Here is a 22469-nt window from a genome sequence, read left to right as displayed (position 1 = left end):
TAGAATAAAACAGGATACATGACCTACCCACTATAAGGCCTGTGTGGCCCTTGGCTGGGTCGTAGGGACACTTGCCCTTACCATCCTCAAGGGAGCCAGGGTTGAGACTAAAGTGGTCTGCATTCTATGGAGAGATAGAGGTGGTCAGTGGTCTGTGTCGACTAACACAGCTCCGGGCTCTGTCTGTCCATGACAACATTTGTAACAGGAGCCACAGTCCTCGCTCCCTGCATCCACCACACTGTCTTATCATATCACCGTTACAAACACATGTAGAGCCAGATACCACGGCCTCGTTGGCATTGAATACTCTTTCCTTTGACACAGAGGATTCAGCCTTAGGGAGGATGTGGTATGGAGGCGTGGAGATAGAAGATATGAGACATGACACCATGTCAGTGGTGCTGCTAGCTGTGAAGCCACCACAAGGACAGCTCAATTCTAATACAACTCTAATATAACTCTAATACAACCCTAATACAACTCTAATACAACCCTAATACAACTCTAATACAACTCTAATACAACCCTCATACAACTCTAATACAACCCTAATACAACTCTAATACAACTCTAATACAACCCTAATACAACTCTAATACAACCCTAATACAACTCTAATACAACCCTAATAAAACTCGAACACAACTCTAATACAAACCTAATACAACTCTAATACAACTCTAATACAATTCTAATACAACTCTAATACAACTCTAATACAACTCTAATACAACTCTAATACAACTCTAATACAACTCTAATACAATCCTTATACAACTCTAATACAACCCTATTACAACCCTAATACAACCCTAATACAACTATAATAAAACTATAATACAACCCCAATACAACTCTAATACAACTCTAATACAACTCTAATACAACCCTAATACAACTCTAATACAACTCTAATACAACTCTAATACAACTATAATACAACTATAATACAACCCCAATACAACTCTAATACAACTCTAATACAACCTTAATACAACTCTAATACAACCCTAATACAACTCTAATACAACCCCCTGGCAGAGGGAGTGGGATGAAGTTGGCCCTATTTGTCCCTAATGGCACCCTTTTCCTCCTATAGTAAACTACATTTGACCAGGGCCCGGGTCAAAAGTAGACCACTAAGTAGGGAACAGCCTGTAATTTGGGACTCAGCCATTGAAAGCCACTCACGATGTAGGTGCACTTGGGCTGGAAGGCGTAGGTTCCACAGGTGTAGAGGTGGGTGTGGTTGTAGCTCTGCAGGAAGCGGATGTAGTTGAAGCACTCCGTCTGTGGGAGGGGGAAAGATGGGGCTGAGACTGAAGCATAATATTCAACCATTTATAGCAATAACCACCGGCTCACACAGTCTAAGGTGGTACTCAGTCGAAAGGTGTACTCCATCTAAAGGGGTACTCAATCTAAGGTGGTACTCAGTTTAAGGGGGTACTCAGTCGAAAGGGGTACTCCGTCTAAAGGGGTACTCAGTCTAAAGGTGTACTCAGTCTAAGATGGTACTCAGTCTAAAGGGGTACTCAGTCTAAGATGGTACTCAGTTTAAGGTGGTACTCAGTCGAAAGGGGTACTCCGTCTAAAGGTGTACTCAGTCTAAGATGGTACTCAGTCTAAAGGGGTACTCAGTCTAAAGGGGTACTCAATCTAAGATGGTACTCAGTTTAAGGTGGTACTCAGTCTAAAGGGGTACTCTGTCTAAAGGGGTACTCAGTCTAAAGGTGTACTCAGTCTAAGATGGTACTCAGTCTAAAGGGGTACTCAGTCGAAAGGGGTACTCAATCTAAGATGGTACTCAGTCGAAAGGGGTACTCAGTCTAAGATGGTACTCAGTCTAAAGGGGCACTCAGTCTAAAGGGGTACTCAATCTAAGGTGGTACTCAGTTTAAGGTGGTACTCAGTTTAAGGTGGTACTCAGTCGAAAGGGGTACTCCGTCTAAAGGGGTACTCCGTCTAAAGGGGTACTCAGTCTAAAGGGGTACTCAGCTTAAGGTGGTACTCAGTTTAAGGTGGTACTCAGTCAAAAGGGGTACTCGGTCTAAAGGGGTACTCGGTCTAAAGGGGTACTCAGTCTAAGGTGGTACTCCGTTTAAGGTGGTACTCCGTTTAAGGTGGTACTCCGTTTAAGGTGGTACTCCGTTTAAGGTGGTACTCAGTCTAAGGTGGTACTCAGTCTAAAGTGGTACTCAGTTTAAGGTGGTACTCAGTCTAAGGTGGTACTCAGTCTAAAGGGGTACTCAATCTAAGGTGGTACTCAGTCAAAAGGGGTACTCGGTCTAAAGGGGTACTCGGTCTAAGGTGGTACTCAGTCTAAAGGGGTACTCAGTCTAAAGGGGTACTCAGTCAAAAGGGGTACTCAGTCTAAAGGGGTACTCAGTCTAAAGGGGTACTCAGTCTAAAGGGGTACTCAGTCTACGATGGTACTCTAATGTAAACAGAAACTTTTAGGATATGTACCTGGTTGTTCTTGCCCTTGGTGGCACACTCTTTCTTCTTCTCCTGTGGTGCTGGCCATTCAATCTGAGAGAGAGAGAGAAATAGAGAGCGAGAGAAAGGGAGAGAAATAGAGAGCGATAAATATAAATATATATAAATATATAAATATATATATATATATAAATATATAAATATGTATATATATATATATATATATAAATATATATATATATATAAATATATATATATATATATATATATATATATATATATATATATATATATATATATATATATATATATATATATATATAGAGAGAGAGAGAGAGAGAGAGAGAGAGAGAGAAAGAGAGAGACAAAGGGAGAGAGAGAGAATTAGAGGGAGGGATGTGTGTGTGAGAGAGAGATGAGTGGACGAGAGAGACGGCAACAGTAACAGATAGAAAGAGAGTTGGATGAGAGAGAAAGGATGAGAGACATAGAGGGAGAAGGATTTAGAGACAGCGGGAGGAGAGGGAGACAGATAGAGGGAGAAGGATTTAGAGACAGCGGGAGGAGAGAGAGCCAGAGAGAGGGAGAAGGATTTAGAGACAGCGGGAGGAGAGAGAGACATAGAGGGAGAAGGATTTAGAGACAGCGGGAGGAGAGAGAGACAGATAGAGGGAGAAGGATTTAGAGACAGCGGGAGGAGAGAGAGACAGATAGAGGGAGAAGGATTTAGAGACAGCGGGAGGAGAGAGATACAGATAGAGGGAGAAGGATTTAGAGACAGCGGGAGGAGAGAGAGACAGATAGAGAAAGAAGGATTTAGAGACAGAGGGAGGAGAGGGAGAGAGAGGGAGAAGGATTTAGAGACAGCGGGAGGAGAGAGACAGATAGAGAGAGAAGGATTTAGAGACAACGGGAGGAGAGAGAGACAGATAGAGGGAGAAGGATTTAGAGACAGCGGGAGGAGAGAGAGACATAGAGGGAGAAGGATTTAGAGACAGCGGGAGGAGAGAGAGACAGAAAGAGAAGGATTTAGAGACAGCGGGAGGAGAGAAAGACAGATAGAGAGAGAAGGATTTAGAGACAGCGGGAGGAGAGAGACAGATAGAGAGAGAAGGATTTAGAGACAGCGGGAGGAGAGAGAGACAGATAGAGAAGGATTTAGAGGCAGTGGGAGGAGAGACAGATAGAGGGAGAAGGTTTTAGAGACAGCGGGAGGAGAGAGAGACAGATAGAGAGAGAAGGATTTAGAGACAGCGGGAGGAGAGAGAGACAGATAGAGGGAGAAGGATTTAGAGACAGCGGGAGGAGAGAGAGACATAGAGGGAGAAGGATTTAGAGACAGCGGGAGGAGAGAGAGACAGAGAGAGAAGGATTTAGAGACAGCGGGAGGAGAGAAAGACAGATAGAGAGAGAAGGATTTAGAGACAGCGGGAGGAGAGAGACAGATAGAGAGAGAAGGATTTAGAGACAGCGGGAGGAGAGAGAGACAGATAGAGAAGGATTTAGAGGCAGTGGGAGGAGAGACAGATAGAGGGAGAAGGTTTTAGAGACAGCGGGAGGAGAGAGAGACAGATAGAGAGAGAAGGATTTAGAGACAGCGGGAGGAGAGAGAGACAGATTGATAACAGAATGAGAAGGCAGATGTTGAGATAGGTGCAGAGTGAAGACAGTGGGGCAGGTGGCATCCAGTGGCCCGATCATCCCTCTACACTTGGTAGACAGAGCAGCAGCGAACAGGTGGGCTGCTTATTACTGGGCTGCTCACAACACAGAACTGTTGCATGTTCATCATCAGTCACACAATGGTCCAATTCATGCTAATTAGAAAGTTTAATCAGATAACAATCCCCATAGCGCTGGTATATGTCTGAGTGGGATATGAGATGAGAGGGGACAGAGGCATCTTAAGACATTTTATCAAGCCTTTATTGCACGAGGCTAATTACACTGATTAATCATGTAATAGCCTTGTTCCCCCTCCACCCCTGAACAGAAGGCATCGGAATCAGGAAACTTTACTGCCATGCAACAAAGTGAAGGAACGTTGCACAAGAAGCTGTCTGTGGGGTTAAGGTCCCAGCTTTCGTTGGTGTCTGCTGCGCTGAGGTGTTTGTGTGTAGTTACCTGAGGTCGTAGCTGTCTGCTGATGTCGTTAGGGTCCAGGGCGAACAGGGCCTCTCTAGCTCCTACATACAGAACCCTCTCGTGTTCTGCTAGAGTCGCCATGGTGTAGTTCCACACACCTAGAGCCCGGAACCTGGCCATGCTGTCCAGTACCTCTGTAGAGGAACACGCAAACATAGACAATACGGTTAGAAACACACACGCGCCTCACTTGACCTGAAGGCAATGCAGATCGAAGTGTTGCCCATCTTTTTTGTCACAAATCAAGCGCCTTTGGAACTACATGGGAGCTCAGCGCTGGTGGGGTGGTGACGACTTTCTGTTTCGTCAAAGTGGCACACAGAGAGACACAGGAAAAGGCCCAATCACACATACACCCTAACCAACACACACAGAGAGACACAGGGAAAGGCCCAGTCACACATACACCCTAACCAACACACACAGAGAGACACAGGAAAAGGCCCAGTCACCCATACACCCTAACCAACACACACAGAGAGACACAGGAAAAGGCCCAGTCACCCATACACCCTAACCAACACACACAGAGAGACACAGGGAAAGGCCCAGTCACACATACACCCTAACCAACACACACAGAGAGACACAGGGAAAGGCCCAGTCACCCATACACCCTAACCAACACACACAGAGAGACACAGGAAAAGGCCCAGTCACACATACACCCTAACCAACACACACACACACCCAGCTACACACCCCAACCAAAACACACACCCAGTCACACATACACCCTAACCAACACACACAGAGAGACACAGGAAAAGGCCCAATCACACATACACCCTAACCAACACACACAGAGAGACACAGGAAAAGGACCAGTCACACATACACCCTAACCAACAAACACAGAGAGAAACAGGGAAAAGGCCCAGTCACACATACACCCTAACCAACACACACAGAGATACACAGGAAAAAGCCCAGTCACACATACACCCTAAAAAACACAAACACCCAGCTACACCCCCACCCAGTCACACATACACCCTAACCAACACACACACTCAGCTACACACCCCACCCAACACACACACCCAGTCACACATTCACCCTAACCAACAAACACCCACCCAGTCACACATACACCCCACCCAACACAGACACCCAGCTACACACCCCACCCAACACACACATCCAGTCACACATACACCCTAACAACACACACACCCAGCTACACACCCCACCCAACACACACACACAGTCACACATACACCCTAACCAACACACACACCCAGCTACACACCCCACCCAACACACACACCCAGTCACACATGCACCCTAACCAACACACACACCCAGCTACACACCCCACCCTACAAACACACCCAGTCACACATACACCCTAACCAACACACACACACCCAGCTACACACCCCACCCAACACACACACCAAGTCACACATACACCCTAACCAACACACACACCCAGCTACACACCCCACCAACACACACACCCTAACCAACACACTCACCCAGTCACACACACACCCTGTCACATATACACCCTAACCAACACACACACCCACCTACACACCCTAACCAACACACACACCCAGTCACACATACACCCCACCCAACACACACACCCACCTACACACCCTAACCAACACACTCACCCAGTCACACATACACCCCACCCAACACACACACCCAGTCACACATACACGCTAACCAACACACACACCCAGCTACACACCCCACCCAACACACACACCCAGTCACACATAAACCCTAACAAATACAAACACACAGCTACACACCCCACCCAACACACACACCCAGTCACACATACACCCTAACCAACACACACACCCAGCTACACACCCCACCCAACACACACACCCAGCTACACACCCCACCCAACACACCCACCCAGCTACACACCCTAACCAACACACACACCCAGCTACACACCCCACCCAACACACACACACAGCCACACAAAGACCCTAACCAACACACACACCCAGCTACACACCCCACCCAACACACACACCCAGCTACACACCCCATCCAACACACACACCCAGCTACACACCCCACCCAACACACACACACACCCAGTCACACATACACCCCACCCAACACACACACCTAGTCACACATACACCCTAACCAACACACACACCCAGATACACACCACACCCAACACATACACACCCTAACCAACACACACACCCAGCTACACACTCCACCCAACACACACACCCAGTCACACATACACCCTAACCAACACACACACCCAGCTACACACCCCACCCTACAAACACACCCAGTCACACATACACCCTAACCAACACACAAACTCAGCTACACACCCCACCCAACACACACACCAAGTCACACATACACCCTAACCAACACACACACCCAGCTACACACCCCACCAACACACACACCCTAACCAACACACTCACCCAGTCACACAAACACCCCACCCAACACACACACCCAGTCACATATACACCCTAACCAACACACACACCCACCTACACAGCCTAACCAACACACTCACCCAGTCACACATACACCCCACCCAACACACACACCCAGTCACACATACACCCTAACCAACACACACACCCACCTACACACCCTAAACAACACACACACCCAGTCACACATACACCCCACCCAACACATACACCCACCTACACACCCTAACAAACAAACACCCAGCTACACACCCCACCCAACACACACACCCAGTCACACATACACCCTAACCAACACACACACCCAGCTACACACCCCACCCAACACACACACCCAGTCACACATACACCCTAACCAACACACACAACCAGCTACACACCCCACCAAACACACACACCCAGCCACACATACACCCCACCCAACACACACACACCCACCTACACACCCTAACCAACACACACACCCAGCTACACACCCCACCCAACACACACACACCCAGCCACACACACACCCCACCCAACACACACACCCAGCCACACATCACACCCAGCCACACATACACCCAACACACACACACCCAGCCACACACACACCCCACACAACACACACATCCAGCCACACACCCCACCCAATACACACCCAGCCACACACAAACCCAGCCACACACACACCCAGCCACACACACACACCCAGCCACACACACACCCCACCCAACACACACACCCAGTCACACAAAAACCCTAACAAATACAAACACACAGCTACACACCCCACCCAACACACACACCCAGTCACACATACACCCTAACCAACACACACACCCAGCTACACACCCCACCCAACACACACACCCAGCTACACACCCCACCCAACACACACACCCAGCTACACACCCTAACCAACACACACCCAGCTACACACCCCACCCAACACACACACACAGCCACACAAAGACCCTAACCAACACACACACCCAGCTACACACCCCACCCAACACACACACCCAGTCACACATTCACCCCATCCAACACACACACCCAGCTACACACCCCACCCAACACACACACACACCCAGTCACACATACACACCACCCAACACACACACCCAGTCACACATACACCCTAACCAACACACACACCCAGATACACACCACACCCAACACATACACACCCTAACCAACACACACACCCAGCTACACACCCCACCCAACACACACACCCAGTCACACATACACCCTAACCAACACACACACCCAGCTACACACCCCACCCAACACACACACACCCAGTCACACATGCACCCTAACCAACACACACACCCAGCTACACACCCCACCCTACAAACACACCCAGTCACATATACACCCTAACCAACACACACACCCAGATACACACCCCACCCAACACACACACCAAGTCACACATACACCCTAACCAACACACACACCCAGCTACACACCCCACCAACACACACACACCCACCTACACACCATAACCAACACACACACCCAGCTACACACCCCACCCAACACACACACCCAGTCACACATACACCCTAACCAACACACACACCCACCTACACACCCTAAACAACACACACACCCAGTCACACATACACCCCACCCAACACATACACCCACCTACACACCCTAACAAACAAACACCCAGCTACACACCCCACCCAACACACACACCCAGTCACACATGCACCCTAACCAACACACACACCCAGCTACACACCCCACCCAACACACACACCCAGTCACACATACACCCTAACCAACACACACAACCAGCTACACACCCCACCAAACACACACACCCAGCCACACATACACCCCACCCAACACACACACACCCACCTACACACCCTAACCAACACACACACCCAGCTACACACCCCACCCAACACACACACACCCAGCCACACACACACCCCACCCAACACACACACCCAGCCACACATCACACCCAGCCACACATACACCCAACACACACACACCCAGCCACACACACACCCCACACAACACACACATCCAGCCACACACCCCACCCAATACACACCCAGCCACACACAAACCCAGCCACACAAACACCCAGCCACACACACACACCCAGCCACACACACACCCCACCCAACACACACACCCAGTCACACAAAAACCCTAACAAATACAAACACACAGCTACACACCCCACCCAACACACACACCCAGTCACACATACACCCTAACCAACACACACACCCAGCTACACACCCCACCCAACACACACACCCAGCTACACACCCCACCCAACACACACACCCAGCTACACACCCTAACCAACACACACCCAGCTACACACCCCACCCAACACACACACACAGCCACACAAAGACCCTAACCAACACACACACCCAGCTACACACCCCACCCAACACACACACCCAGTCACACATTCACCCCATCCAACACACACACCCAGCTACACACCCCACCCAACACACACACACACCCAGTCACACATACACACCACCCAACACACACACCCAGTCACACATACACCCTAACCAACACACACACCCAGATACACACCACACCCAACACATACACACCCTAACCAACACACACACCCAGCTACACACCCCACCCAACACACACACCCAGTCACACATACACCCTAACCAACACACACACCCAGCTACACACCCCACCCAACACACACACACCCAGTCACACATGCACCCTAACCAACACACACACCCAGCTACACACCCCACCCTACAAACACACCCAGTCACATATACACCCTAACCAACACATACACCCAGATACACACCCCACCCAACACACACACCAAGTCACACATACACCCTAACCAACACACACACCCAGCTACACACCCCACCAACACACACACACCCACCTACACACCATAACCAACACACACACCCAGCTACACACCCCACCCAACACACACACCCAGTCACACATACACCCTAACCAACACACACACACACAGCTACACACCCCACCCAACACACACACACCCAGCCACACACACACCCCACCCAACACACACACCCAGCCACACATCACACCCAGCCACACATACACCCAACACACACACACCCAGCCACACACACACCCCACACAACACACACATCCAGCCACACACCCCACCCAATACACACCCTGCCACACACAAACCCAGCCACACACACACCCAGCCACACACACACACCCAGCCACACACACACCCCACCCAACACAAACACCTAGCCACACACCCAGCCACACACACACCCCCAGCCACACACACACCCACCTACACACCCCAACCAACACACACACCCAGTCACACATACACCCCACCCAACACACACACCCTAACCAACACACTTACCCAGCTACACACCCCACCCAACACACACCCCCAGTCACACATACACCCTAACCAACACACACACCCAGTCACACATACACCCCACCCAACACACCCACCCACCTACACACCCTAACAAACAAACACCCAGCTACACACCCCACCCAACACACACACCCAGTCATACATACACCCTAACCAACACACACACCCAGCTACACACCCCACCCAACACACACACCCAGTCACACATACACCCTAACCAACACACACAACCAACTACACACCCCACCAAACACACACACCCAGCCACACATACACCCCACCCAACACACACACACCCACCTACACACCCTAACCAACACACACACACAGCTACACACCCCACCCAACACACACACCCAGTCACACATACACCCTAACCAACACACACACACACAGCTACACACCCCACCCAACACACACACACACACAGCCACACACACACCTCACCCAACACACACACCCAGCCACACATACACACCCAGCCACACATACACCCAACACACACACACCCAGCCACACACACACCCCACCCAACATACACACCCAGCCACACACCCCACCAAATACACACCCAGCCACACACAAACCCAGCCACACACACACACCCAGCCACACACACACCCCACCCAACACAAACACCTAGCCACACACCCAGCCACATACACACCCCCAGCCACACACACACCCCACCCAACACACACACCCAACACACACACCCAGCCACACACACACACACACACACACACACACACACACACACACACACACACACACACACACACACACACACACACACACACACACACACACACACACCCAGCTGCACACACACCCAGCCACACACACACCCCACCCAACACACACACCCAGCCACACACACACACCCCACCCAACACACACACCCAGCCACACACACCCAGCCAACACACACACCCAGCCACACACACACACCCCACCCAACACACACACCCAGCCACACACACCCAGCCAGCCACACACGCACAATGCAGTAAAAGACAAACACACAGGGAGAAACTGACAGAGCACAAATGCAGTTTAGTTTCCATTATCCACGCCTGTGTTTCCTGTCGTGTCTTTGCGTCTCGCTCTTAGCAAAGGGAAGTCATGTGCGAAACGTCAGGCAAGCCTCAGTAAAGTGATGTCATGAATTTAATAATAATATTCCTGCTCCTGTAAAAAATAAAACCTGAGATCCTACAGCAGGGGGAAGAGACTTCACTTCTGATTTATGGTGGGCACGTCGTGTGACTTCCTTCCTGGCCTAGTTTAAGGGTATAGCAACAAACCAGAACTATAGAGGTGGTGGGGTGCAGGACAGCAAGTCAGAGAGAGAGAGAGAGAGAGAGAGAGAGAGAGAGAGAGAGAGAGAGAGAGAGAGAGAGGGGTGAGAGAGAGAGAGAGAGAGAGAGAGAGAGAGAGGGAGGGGTGAGAGAGAGAGGGGGGGGGGTGGAGGGGTGAGAGAGAGAGAGAGCATGGAGGTATAGAGAGACAGTATAAGGAGGAGAAGAAACTCGAGAGGCGGTGGGAGAAGGTAATACACGTGGAACTAGAGTTATTATCTAGAGAGCAGCAGCGTGTAAACATTGGAGGGTATTGGCGCGTGTGCTGGATGAGGAGAGACGAGATGAGAAGAGGAGACGAGACATCCTCAAGGGAGCCCAGAGCACATCTGCTAGGTTCTACACAGCCAAAAAATGTCTGGCGTTGACACGCGCACACACACACACACACACACACACACGCACACATACCCACGCACACAAACACACACACTTGCACACATGTAAACACACATAGACACGTGTGCTGACATAAACGGTTGTGCACTCCAACACACTCGCTCACATATACACACGCAAACCTTCCTCCCGCCACACATACTGGCAAACAACCCTCCTGGGTACCTGCATAGTGACAATAATGTTTGTCCACAATCACAGAAAGTTTCGCAGAGCTTGAAGGGGGTTGTTTACAATTATTAGTGGCAGTGTCATTGCTAGTTGTTATGGGAGGCTGCACTTCCCACCTGTCACCACACAGGGGCAGCCCTGAGGCCTGTCTGCGTGGTAGGGGGCCTTAAAGGAAAAATCCACTCAAAAATCTTTTGGTGTTAATACAGTGGACGGAGGGGTCTTTGTCTGATCTAGCAGTTGTTATGAACAGACACCAGACATTAAAGTAACAACATAAGAGGACAGACTTTACTAGTAAGGGAAAATATAATGAAAGGGGAAAGAGGAACATGCCACAGAAATGAGAGCAAAGAGAAGATCTAATGACTCCAACAGATGAGACACACGCGCGCACACACACACACACACACACACACACACACACCCACACACACACCCACCCGCCCGCCCGCCCAACCCCCCACCCACCCACCCACCCACACACACAGACCAAAGGGAAAACTGCAAGCCCATAAAATGTTGGTTGTTGGTGAGGCAGCAGAGGTCTGTGTCTCTCCACAGCTGAACTCTTGAGATGTGCCAAGGTCAATTTGATGGGTTCTATGGTAACAAGAGCACCAGCGCTCTGTCGCCCTGTGATGTTAAACTAGCCACCACACTGAAGGAGTTCTATACTCCCATCTCTGTGATGTTAAACTAGCCACCACACTGAAGGAGTTCTATACTCCCATCTCTGTGATGTTAAACTAGCCACCACACTGAAGGAGTTCTATACTCCCATCTCTGTGATGTTAAACTAGCCACCACACTGAAAGAGTTCTATACTCCCATCTCTGTGATGTTAAACTAGCCACCACACTGAAGGAGTTCTATACTCCCATCTCTGTGATGTTAAACTAGCCACCACACTGAAGGAGTTCTATACTCCCATCTCTGTGATGTTAAACTAGCCACTACACTGAAGGAGTTCTATACTCCCATCTCTGTGATGTTAAACTAGCCACTACACTGAAGGAGTTCTATACTCCCATCTCTGTGATGTTAAGCTAGCCACTACACTGAAGGAGTTCTATACTCCCATCTCTGTGATGCCCCACTCTAGCTGTGTGTGTGTTTCGGTGTGTGCGCCGTTTTGGGAGAGCTCAGGGTCAGTCTAGTGGAAGGAGGGAGGGAGGCCAGAGCGGCTGGCCAGGCGAGGCGGTCCAGGGAGCAGAGAGTAGGGCTCAGTCAAGACTGATTCAAGGCTAGTTTAGATCTCCTCTGATGTGCCTCCGTGTACGCTGCTCCTCCCGCCTCTCCTCTCTTCTCCAGCAAGCTAACGCTCCTTCTTTTCGTTGAGTGCTTAACTATAAATACTGCCACGGTCTGCGTTACGCTGCTAACCATGGAGGAGCTCACACACTGCACTATAATTAAAGGGCTATTTTAGGACCTTTGAAGCAGCAACACAGACTAAGAAACAAGGAGACATATACACTGTGTAGACCACCGCCCACTACAAAAAGACACACACACACACACACACACTCAATCCCTCAAGTCAGGTACCCACATGGGGATAAAGGTACACACAAACATTAGCATCACGGACACACACACACACACACACACACACACACACACACACACACACACACACACACACACACACACACACACACACACACACACACACACACACACACACAAAGCCAGTTGTTGTATCAGGAGACTAGGGAAACTTCAGAGTGGATTGTATTGAATGTCAAGGCATGAGACAGAATGAGAGCAGAGAGAGAGAGAGAGAGAGATGGGAAGCTATGTGTAATTGCTGTAGATTAGCAAAGGGAGTGGTGAGAGAGGAATGAAGGGAACTGGGAGTGACGGGGGAGGAGGAGTGGGAGGGCAAACATGGAAAGGAAATGTTAAAAGTGGATTAACACAACAACAGGACAAGTGGAGGAGTTGCTGATTTATTCCACAAATGACCTTTCTGAAGAAGGGTGCCACAGTTAAGACTGCCCTACTTCAACCTGGCTAGAGAGAGAGAATGGAGCGGGGATGGATTTAGGAAAATCAGAGCCGTTCTGTGACAGACCCCCAGCTGTTTACTGAACAATATGCCGTGAAGCCCCTCTACTCCACTCTAGGTCACATCTGTGCCATGCTATTAATCCCATTCAATCAGAGACATAGTGGAAGATGGAGGGTTGGAGGGATGGAGAGATGGAAGCTGGGGGAGTGAGTGACACATGTCAGATAGTGTGTGGATGGATGGATGATTTATCTCTCTCTGTCTGTCCTCCCCCAATCACACAAACACACCCACCACAACTTTGTCCATCTATCCCTCAATCCCTCCCAACCACTCATTACTGTAATTGGTGGGCAGAGAGGGAGAGAGAGAGAGAGAGAGAGAGAGAGAGAGAGAGAGAGAGAGAGAGAGAAAATGAAAAAGTCCATCCCCCATCTCTGTTCTGGGTGGATCTCACTTCACATCCTCATTCTATCTCTCTCGTTCAATCAGCACCACTCATTTGCTTTGGTTTTTCCTTTTAAGTTCTAGTCTCATTCTCTGCATCAAAGCATCCTGCTGGCATTTCAAACAAACCCCCGTCCCTCTTTCTCTCTCTGACCACAGCTGCTGTGCTTTGTGTGGAGAGGGTTTACAGGGCTCTGTCATTGGGGTTGGGCTGGGAAAGGGGTGAGGGGAGACAACCACCCCCCAAACTGCATTTTATCTGCTCCCGACTGTGTCCGCCAAGTGTTTGAAAATAACCTGCCAATGGATACTCCAATCAGGCGTGCCCAAATCAGGGCGCAACGAGGGTGTGTGAGAAATGAGAAATAGAGGAGAGTGGAAAGAGAGAACGAATGACAGAGAAGAAGTGAGATGGAAAGACGATGGAAAGATGGAGAAGGAGAGAGAGAGTGTGAGAGAAGTAGAAGTAGAGAGAGAAGAAGCAGTTAAAAGTGTTTGTTTTTTTCCCCCCTTCATAACCTAAATGACTTTAAGCCACACATAATTATAGAGGCGGGGCCTGGGTGGGCAGAGAGAGGGAGTAAACATTATCTCTGCTCCGACCCCCCCCCCCCCCCCAAATTGCCCGGGAGTACTAAATCCCTCAGACAGTCAGGCTAAGCATTATTCATACACACACTCTGGGACTCTCTCTCTCTCTCTCTCTCTCTCTCTCTCTCTCTCTCTCTCTCTCTCTCTCTCTCTCTCTCTCTCTCTCTCTCTCTCTCTCTCTCTCTCTCTCTCTCTCTCTCTCTCTCTCTCTCTCTCTCTCTCTCTCTCTCTCTCTCTCTCTCTCTCTCTCTCTCTCTCTCTCGCTCTCTTTTTTTTTAAATGTATTGTCTCACGTTTGCTCACACCAAACTGCACACAAAAACACATTTGTCTTATTATCCTTGTGGGGACCAAACACTTGATTCCCATTCAAAATCCTATTTTCCATAACCCCTAACCCTAAACTTAACCTTCACCCTAAACCTCGAATAAAAATGTTTGTTTTTAGGATGGTAAAACAACACACCACACACAGAGTTCCTGTTTATGTGATCTGCGTGTGCAGAGAGACAGCTCCACGCGGCAAAAAAACACACTTTGTAGACGTTCCGCGCTGTGTGTGTATTTGTCTTTTCCGTCTCTTCCCCACTCCGTTGCTCCTCTCGCTACTGTGAAACTATTTCCTGTCCTTTTAAGGCAGTCTGCTCCCTGCTCCTCTCCTTCTGCTCTCTCGTTCTCTCTCTCTCTGCTCTGTCCCTCTTTCTTCAACTCCATTTGTCTCTGACTCTCTTCTCTTTAACTGTCTCTGTCTCTCTGTCTCTCTCTGTCTCTCGGTCTCTGTCCCGTTGAGATAGTGATTGTGTGAGCGAGCTGCATGGCTGTTTGCATTGCCTGCTGAATGTTTACCGAGTCTGTTTATTGGTCTGGGATGAGCCTGTGGATTGACTAGAGTTGAGTGAGCAGGAGTTGTGTGTCACCGCTAGCCGTGTCTCTCAAGCTGCTATTGACTGCTTGTCCATTGTTTCTTTCATTGTATCCCCCAGCCACACCCCTCACCACCAACAATGGCGGTTGAGTGCGAGTCGGGGACAGGAAAAGGAGCGTGGGGAAGATGGGAATCAGAAAAGAAGACAGAAAAGGGGCTGCTTTTACGTAATAGCAGTCTTGCTAAGTGTAGCCGAAACGTGATCTCTTTGTGAAAATAGTACAGGCTGTTTGGTTCTTAGCGGGACTGAGAGCAAAGAAAGGAGGGAGGTGTGGGATAAAAAGGAGAAGGAAGAGAAGGACGTGGAGGGAAAGTAAGGACAGAATAAAGGTGTGAGGTGGTTATGTGGTATATGTGTGACACAGAGGCAGAAGTACGTTGCTTCCTCTATTGAAATGATATACTGGTTTTTCATTGACCGCTGGACAACAGAAGAACAGAAGAACAGGAAACAGAGTGACTGGGAACAGTTAATATAGGCTACATCTGAAATAGCACCCCTAGTCCTGATTGGACCTGGTCAACAGGGTGCCATTTCAGGCGTAGACATGGTACGGCCGGTATCTACTCACCGCGGTATCTGACCGTCTTGCGTGGGACTGGGTTCCAGTTGAGACACAACGACTTCTCCCAACCAATCAGAAGAACCAACAGCAGGACCTTAGCCTCACCCATGGCTCCGATGGGACCTGCCCAGTCTCAGCAAGGCCGTTGATTCGCTGGTGGACGGATGAGTGACAGGGGAGATAGACAGGGTGGGCCCAGCCTCTGGCAGCCTGACAAAGAAGGATAAAGCAGAATCAGTTAAAGCGTCAGAACCGACGACCACGATACCTCGTTAGCGTAACAGCCGCGCAACATCCGCAAACAACTTATCAGAGCTCTGTCAAGCCAATCCAACGACAAGCTATTCAATTGAAATGCAGCGCTATCAAAGTTAATGTGTGTTGGCAGCACATCAACCAGACTCTGGAAATGAATGTCGAAGCGAGGACAATTCAACACACAATCTGGTTTATGATAATTCTCCTAAATTAATATGTCAAACGTCAGACTTGTTTTGTCTTTGACAGGTGAAGCTACCGGTAGCCTGTTCAACTAATGGAGGTAAATGGTACAAACATCACCGTAGACACGGCTTAAAAATACACAAATAAATGCTACAGGAATAGACTATCAAAGACATTCTGCTTTCCCTCCTGTGGAATCATCATTCCACACCTGCTGGCGTCTATCGGGAAGCCAAATCAACACTTTGATGCTGTTTACCTATTTGAGAAGAAAAGCTGTTGACTTCTAAACATGCATTAAATGTCAAATTGTGTTTACTCTCGGAGATTAAATGAAAAATATCCCTCTGAGCTGTTGCATTTTTATTGCTCAATGTCATGTGAATTTGAAATGTCCGTTTCAACAGGCAGACTTTCTGTCCTGTTTGGCATTTAGGAGACGGGGGTGTGAATTGAGATGCGGAGCCTGTACTGCACGTTCTGAACCCAATCTGACTCCTATTGATTTCTCTTTTTGGAAAGTAAGAGCAGCCGCACTGACTGAAAAAGTCCAAGATCATCGAAATGTGCTCTAAATGAGTAGGCTTAAATGGAGGGCCGGGATAAGAATATCTGATGGCTCACAGCTCACAGCTCTGACTCCAGGTTTTATTGGATCAATATAGAGGCCTTTGGCTATCGCCTTGAGTGGAGAGAGGGGGGGGGGGGGGGGGGGCGAGGGGAGAGAGAGTGAAGGAGAGATAGAGAGAGAGAAGGAGGGACATGGACAGAAAGGTGTGTTTAGAAACATGGAGGGCGTCTGAAACCAGTAGCGACAGGCTTCACGTTATCTTCCAAGCTGCTGAGAATCCTCCAGTCCTCAATAACGGCATTCTATCTTCTTTTTCTCTTTCTGCCTCTGCCTGTTAAGAAATGGAGTGAGTCAGCGTCCTGGAGGTAGGATTAAGAGGACTAGCCTGTGTAAACATACTGTAGCAGGGGAAGGTGAGGTGAAGAGAGGAGGAGGAGGCGGGGGGGGCTTGTGTGTGTGTGTGTGTGTGTGTGTGTGGGGTGGGGGGGAGGGGTGGATTCAGCAGGTCTAACAGGCGGTTAGGCAGGAAGAAAGCCAATCAACTATCCCTCCCGGCTGTATTGAATCACCTTATAATGATTGGTGGAGGGGACTTGTTTTCACTGGGCCGGCTAATGACGTTCAACAAATTAGAAACAACGCGGCAGACTAATAATATCAGTCAGTGTTCCCGACAAACGCAGGCTAATTAGCCTGACGTTGAGAGAGAAATAAAGCACGTGTTCCGATTATGCTGCTTCGTTTGTGTGTTTGGATTCAGCTAAGTCCCCCGGGGGAGAAAACACACGGATGTTTCTTCCGATGAGGATGGATGTCGGGAAAGCAGGTTAGGATTAGGAAAGAGGGGGGCCTAGGATAGGAAGGGAGTTAAGCAGAATATCCGTTCTCGAGTGTTGTCCATCTCTCTGTTCAACCTCTGCCCTCCTCATGCCCTCCTGTTTCCTTCTCTCGCTTCCTGTCCATCGCTTCCTCTTTCCTCCCTTCTCATCAACTGATAACGAGCCCTTGTGACCTTTGAACCCATGACCTTTCCAGAGGTCACAGGTGTCCAGGCAGAGAGAGTTCACTGACAGTGTCGTACCACTACACTAGAGTGGAGGGGGCCATTAACATAAGCTGGACATACAGTATGTACAAAGAACCACACCACAACTACCTCTCCTCCCTCCTACCCCAAAACAAATACATTTATACAAGGCTCTTCCTTCCTCTCGCTCCTTCCCTCTCTGCCCTTCTCACATCCCCCCCCCCCCCTTTATTGCAGCGGCTGTATTTGAACGTAACCTATTTCACCTCAGCGCTGAGAGGGCAGGATCAAACCCCCTCACTCACACCCTCTATGCTATGTACAAAACAGCTGGAGACATTTTTTATGGAACATTTCCACTCACTTTAAAAGTAAGTGAAAAGACTGTCTAGGGGAAGCAGTGGTGTATCTAACTGAGCACAACTACAATGTACTAACACACACACACACACACACACACACACACACACACACACACACACACACACACACACACACACACACACACACACACACACACACACACACACACACTCTCCAGAGGGATAAGCTCTTTACCCTAATTTGCTGCAGGGGCGTCGTACTACTATGGTTGACTCTGTAAAACAACTCATTTCACTGCACCTATCCGGTGTGTGGGACAATACAACTGCTCCATTCGGACCTGCTAGGCTGCCATATGGACAGGCCTCCTTGACCCAGTTCTGACACTGGTTTGACCTGCTAGGCTGCCATATGGACAGGCCTCCTTGACCCAGTTCTGACACTGGTTTGACCTGCTAGGCTGCCATATGGACAGGGCTCCTTGACCCAGTTCTGACACTGGTTTGACCTGCTAGGCTGCCATATGGACAGGCCTCCTTGACCCAGTTCTGACACTGTTTGTCCTGTTGTCCTGCACAAAGCGGCAGCTGACGGCTGAGTGTACTTGTGCGTGAGTGTTCAAGACATAGTGAGGGTGGGTGTTCAAGAGCTAGATCTACCAGAGAGCCCAAAATACTGGGTCCCTGTGTGTGTGTGCGTTGCGTACTGGCAGATTGTGTAGTGTTTGTGTAAGAGCAGGCCTAGATGAAAGAGTGATAATCAAAGAGGGTTTGATCAGCTGCAGTGTGTGTGTGTGTGTGTGTGTGTGTGTGTGTGTGTGCGCGTGTGTGTGTCTGTCTCATGGGAGGCAGTGAGGGAGCTCTACAGCATCCATCCATCCCTACCAGAGACAGATACACACACACTTCCTGCCAATCCACTGGCCTGCCAACAAGCGGTCTAATTATATCTCTCTATAGTACCTGTACACTACTACATCATGTATAGTATATAGTTAACTGACCAGGGCTGGGGACAAGACTATTTCTTATTCAGACAGTCAGTTCAGGGGATGAATTGAAATGCAATCTATTACCTGAACATTGCCCATAATTTCCCTCTATTATTATCAATGCAGATGTTTTATTCATTAAATAAATCTTAATTCACTTTTAGAATTGACTGACTTCAAAGGAACCCAACCCTACCGATCAGTCAACAATCTGAGAAAACCATATACGAAAGCACAATCCTGTCTCCAGCCAGACATAAAGTACCTCACTACAGATAGAAAGCCATTGTATTTCAGATCAGTGTCCCCAGGCCCTCATCCTTTGAATCCTCTCCCCCCATCATCTCCCTCCCCTAGGGATGGTGGTGGTGGGGGGGGGGGTCCTTTACTGCAGCAGACAGTCCCCTGAGAGAACCACTATTACTCAGGCCTCCAGCCCCTCCATGCCTCAGTACTCAGCCATGATAATACTGCCTTCATCAAGGCCTTATCAGTTCCATCAGGCCAGCGGCTGGCTGTAGTTAGAGCTGAAATTGATCAAACTGCCCTGTGACCACACCACAGCACAGCAGAGCTCAACTCATTTCAATCACACAGGAGTTAACCAGACTACTGGAAATCCATCTGGCTTGGAGTCGCTCGCTCTCTGATACACAAACACACACACAATCTCTGTCTTTGTCTGTCTAACTCACGCACCATTTCTCTGGCTGCCTCCGCCTGTCTTTCACACACATTATCCCTCTGCCTCTGGCTGTCTTTCACACACATTATCCCTCTGCCTCTGGCTGTCTTTCACACACATTATCCCTCTGCCTCTGTCTGTCTTTCACACACATTATCCCTCTGCCTCTGGCTGTCTTTCACACACATTATCCCTCTGCCTGTCTTTCACACACATTATCCCTCTGCCTCTGCCTGTCTTCCACACACATTATCCCTCTGCCTCTGCCTGTCTTTCACACACATTATCCCTCTGCCTCTGCCTGTCTTTCACACACATTATCCTTCTGCCTCTGCCTGTCTTTCACACACATTATCCTTCTGCCTCTGTCTGTCTTTCACACACATTATCCTTATGCCTCTGCCTGTCTTTCACACACATTATCCTTATGCCTCTGCCTGTCTTTCACACACATTATCCTTCTGCCTCTGTCTGTCTTTCACACACATTATCCTTCTGCCTCTGTCTGTCTTTCACACACATTATCCTTATGCTTCTGCCTGTCTTTCACACACATTATCCTTATGCCTCTGCCTGTCTTTCACACACATTATCCTTATGCCTCTGCCTGTCTTTCACACACATTATCCTTATGCCTCTGCCTGTCTTTCACACACGGGCTCTTTCCGTCTCCCACAGGGAACAAAACAAGGTTGCACTCTGGTAAATGCTCTAAACGTTTTGACTCTATCTGAGTCTGTGTCAGGACATCTTTCTATCCCTCACACACTATTTCTATGGCTGTATTTGGCTTCTCCCACGCACACACACTGTTTCTCTGTAGGACTCCGTCTGTCTCTGTTTCTCTCCACCTACAGATGTAGGATCTTCATTTAAGCCAGGCTGCTACAGCACAAAAAGAATCCTGCAGCAACAGCAAATGTGAATTTTTATGTGGAATATAATACATTGACATATAATACATTCTGGAAAATTCTCAGAAAGAATGGTCCAATTAAGATCCTACATCTGTATGCTTGCTGCCTCTGGGGTATATGTACAGTACAGGTTGAACTCTCTCTCTCTCTCTCTCCCTCTCGCTCTCTCTCGCTCTCTCTCCCCTCACCCTCTCTCTCTGACCTTGTGCTCTCAGCCCTTTCCTGACACATGTTGTTGGTGATGAGCACGCACAAGCGTGGAGAAACCTGCGGAGGCTCAATGTTCACTTTGCACCCTGCCCTGTCCAGTGGCTGCTGGGATAGCTCCCTGACCTGTCGTTTATGCGCTCTGCGTGTGTGTGTGTGTGTGTGTTCATGTGTGATTTTGCCGCTCGATCGTCTTTGCTGCAGGCATCATTAACACCAGCCAGTACAGCCGCGTGTGAGACTAAGCTACACATACACACGCACACAATACTGTCTGGATTTCTCACGTGTTCGCAACCCTCACAATCACTAACCCCTCATTATGAGACAAACCAATACAGGATATGTACGCACCCACATCTGACTCGTAGGACTCGGGAACA

The 22469-nt window shown here is 49.1% G+C and overlaps 1 protein-coding gene across 1 annotated transcript in view; it reads right to left on the bottom strand.

The window, feature by feature from the left end:
• LOC110525856 (semaphorin-4C) overlaps positions 1-22469 on the bottom strand; it is a 56117-nt gene that overhangs the window by 9916 nt on the left and 23732 nt on the right. The window contains exons 2-6 of the mRNA XM_036980006.2: positions 16927-17130; positions 4567-4721; positions 2473-2535; positions 1195-1293; positions 28-124 (exon numbers count right to left, since the gene is read on the bottom strand). Coding sequence (XP_036835901.1) covers positions 28-124; positions 1195-1293; positions 2473-2535; positions 4567-4721; positions 16927-17029 — 517 coding nt within the window. The 5' untranslated portion in view covers positions 17030-17130. The remainder of the gene's footprint in view (positions 1-27; positions 125-1194; positions 1294-2472; positions 2536-4566; positions 4722-16926; positions 17131-22469) is intronic.

The sequence above is a fragment of the Oncorhynchus mykiss genome, chromosome 6, assembly GCF_057628025.1.
Source record: "Oncorhynchus mykiss isolate SJ-2025 chromosome 6, ASM5762802v1, whole genome shotgun sequence".
In the NCBI taxonomy this organism is placed as follows: domain Eukaryota; kingdom Metazoa; phylum Chordata; class Actinopteri; order Salmoniformes; family Salmonidae; genus Oncorhynchus; species Oncorhynchus mykiss.
This window is presented reverse-complemented; position numbering and strand designations above follow the sequence as displayed.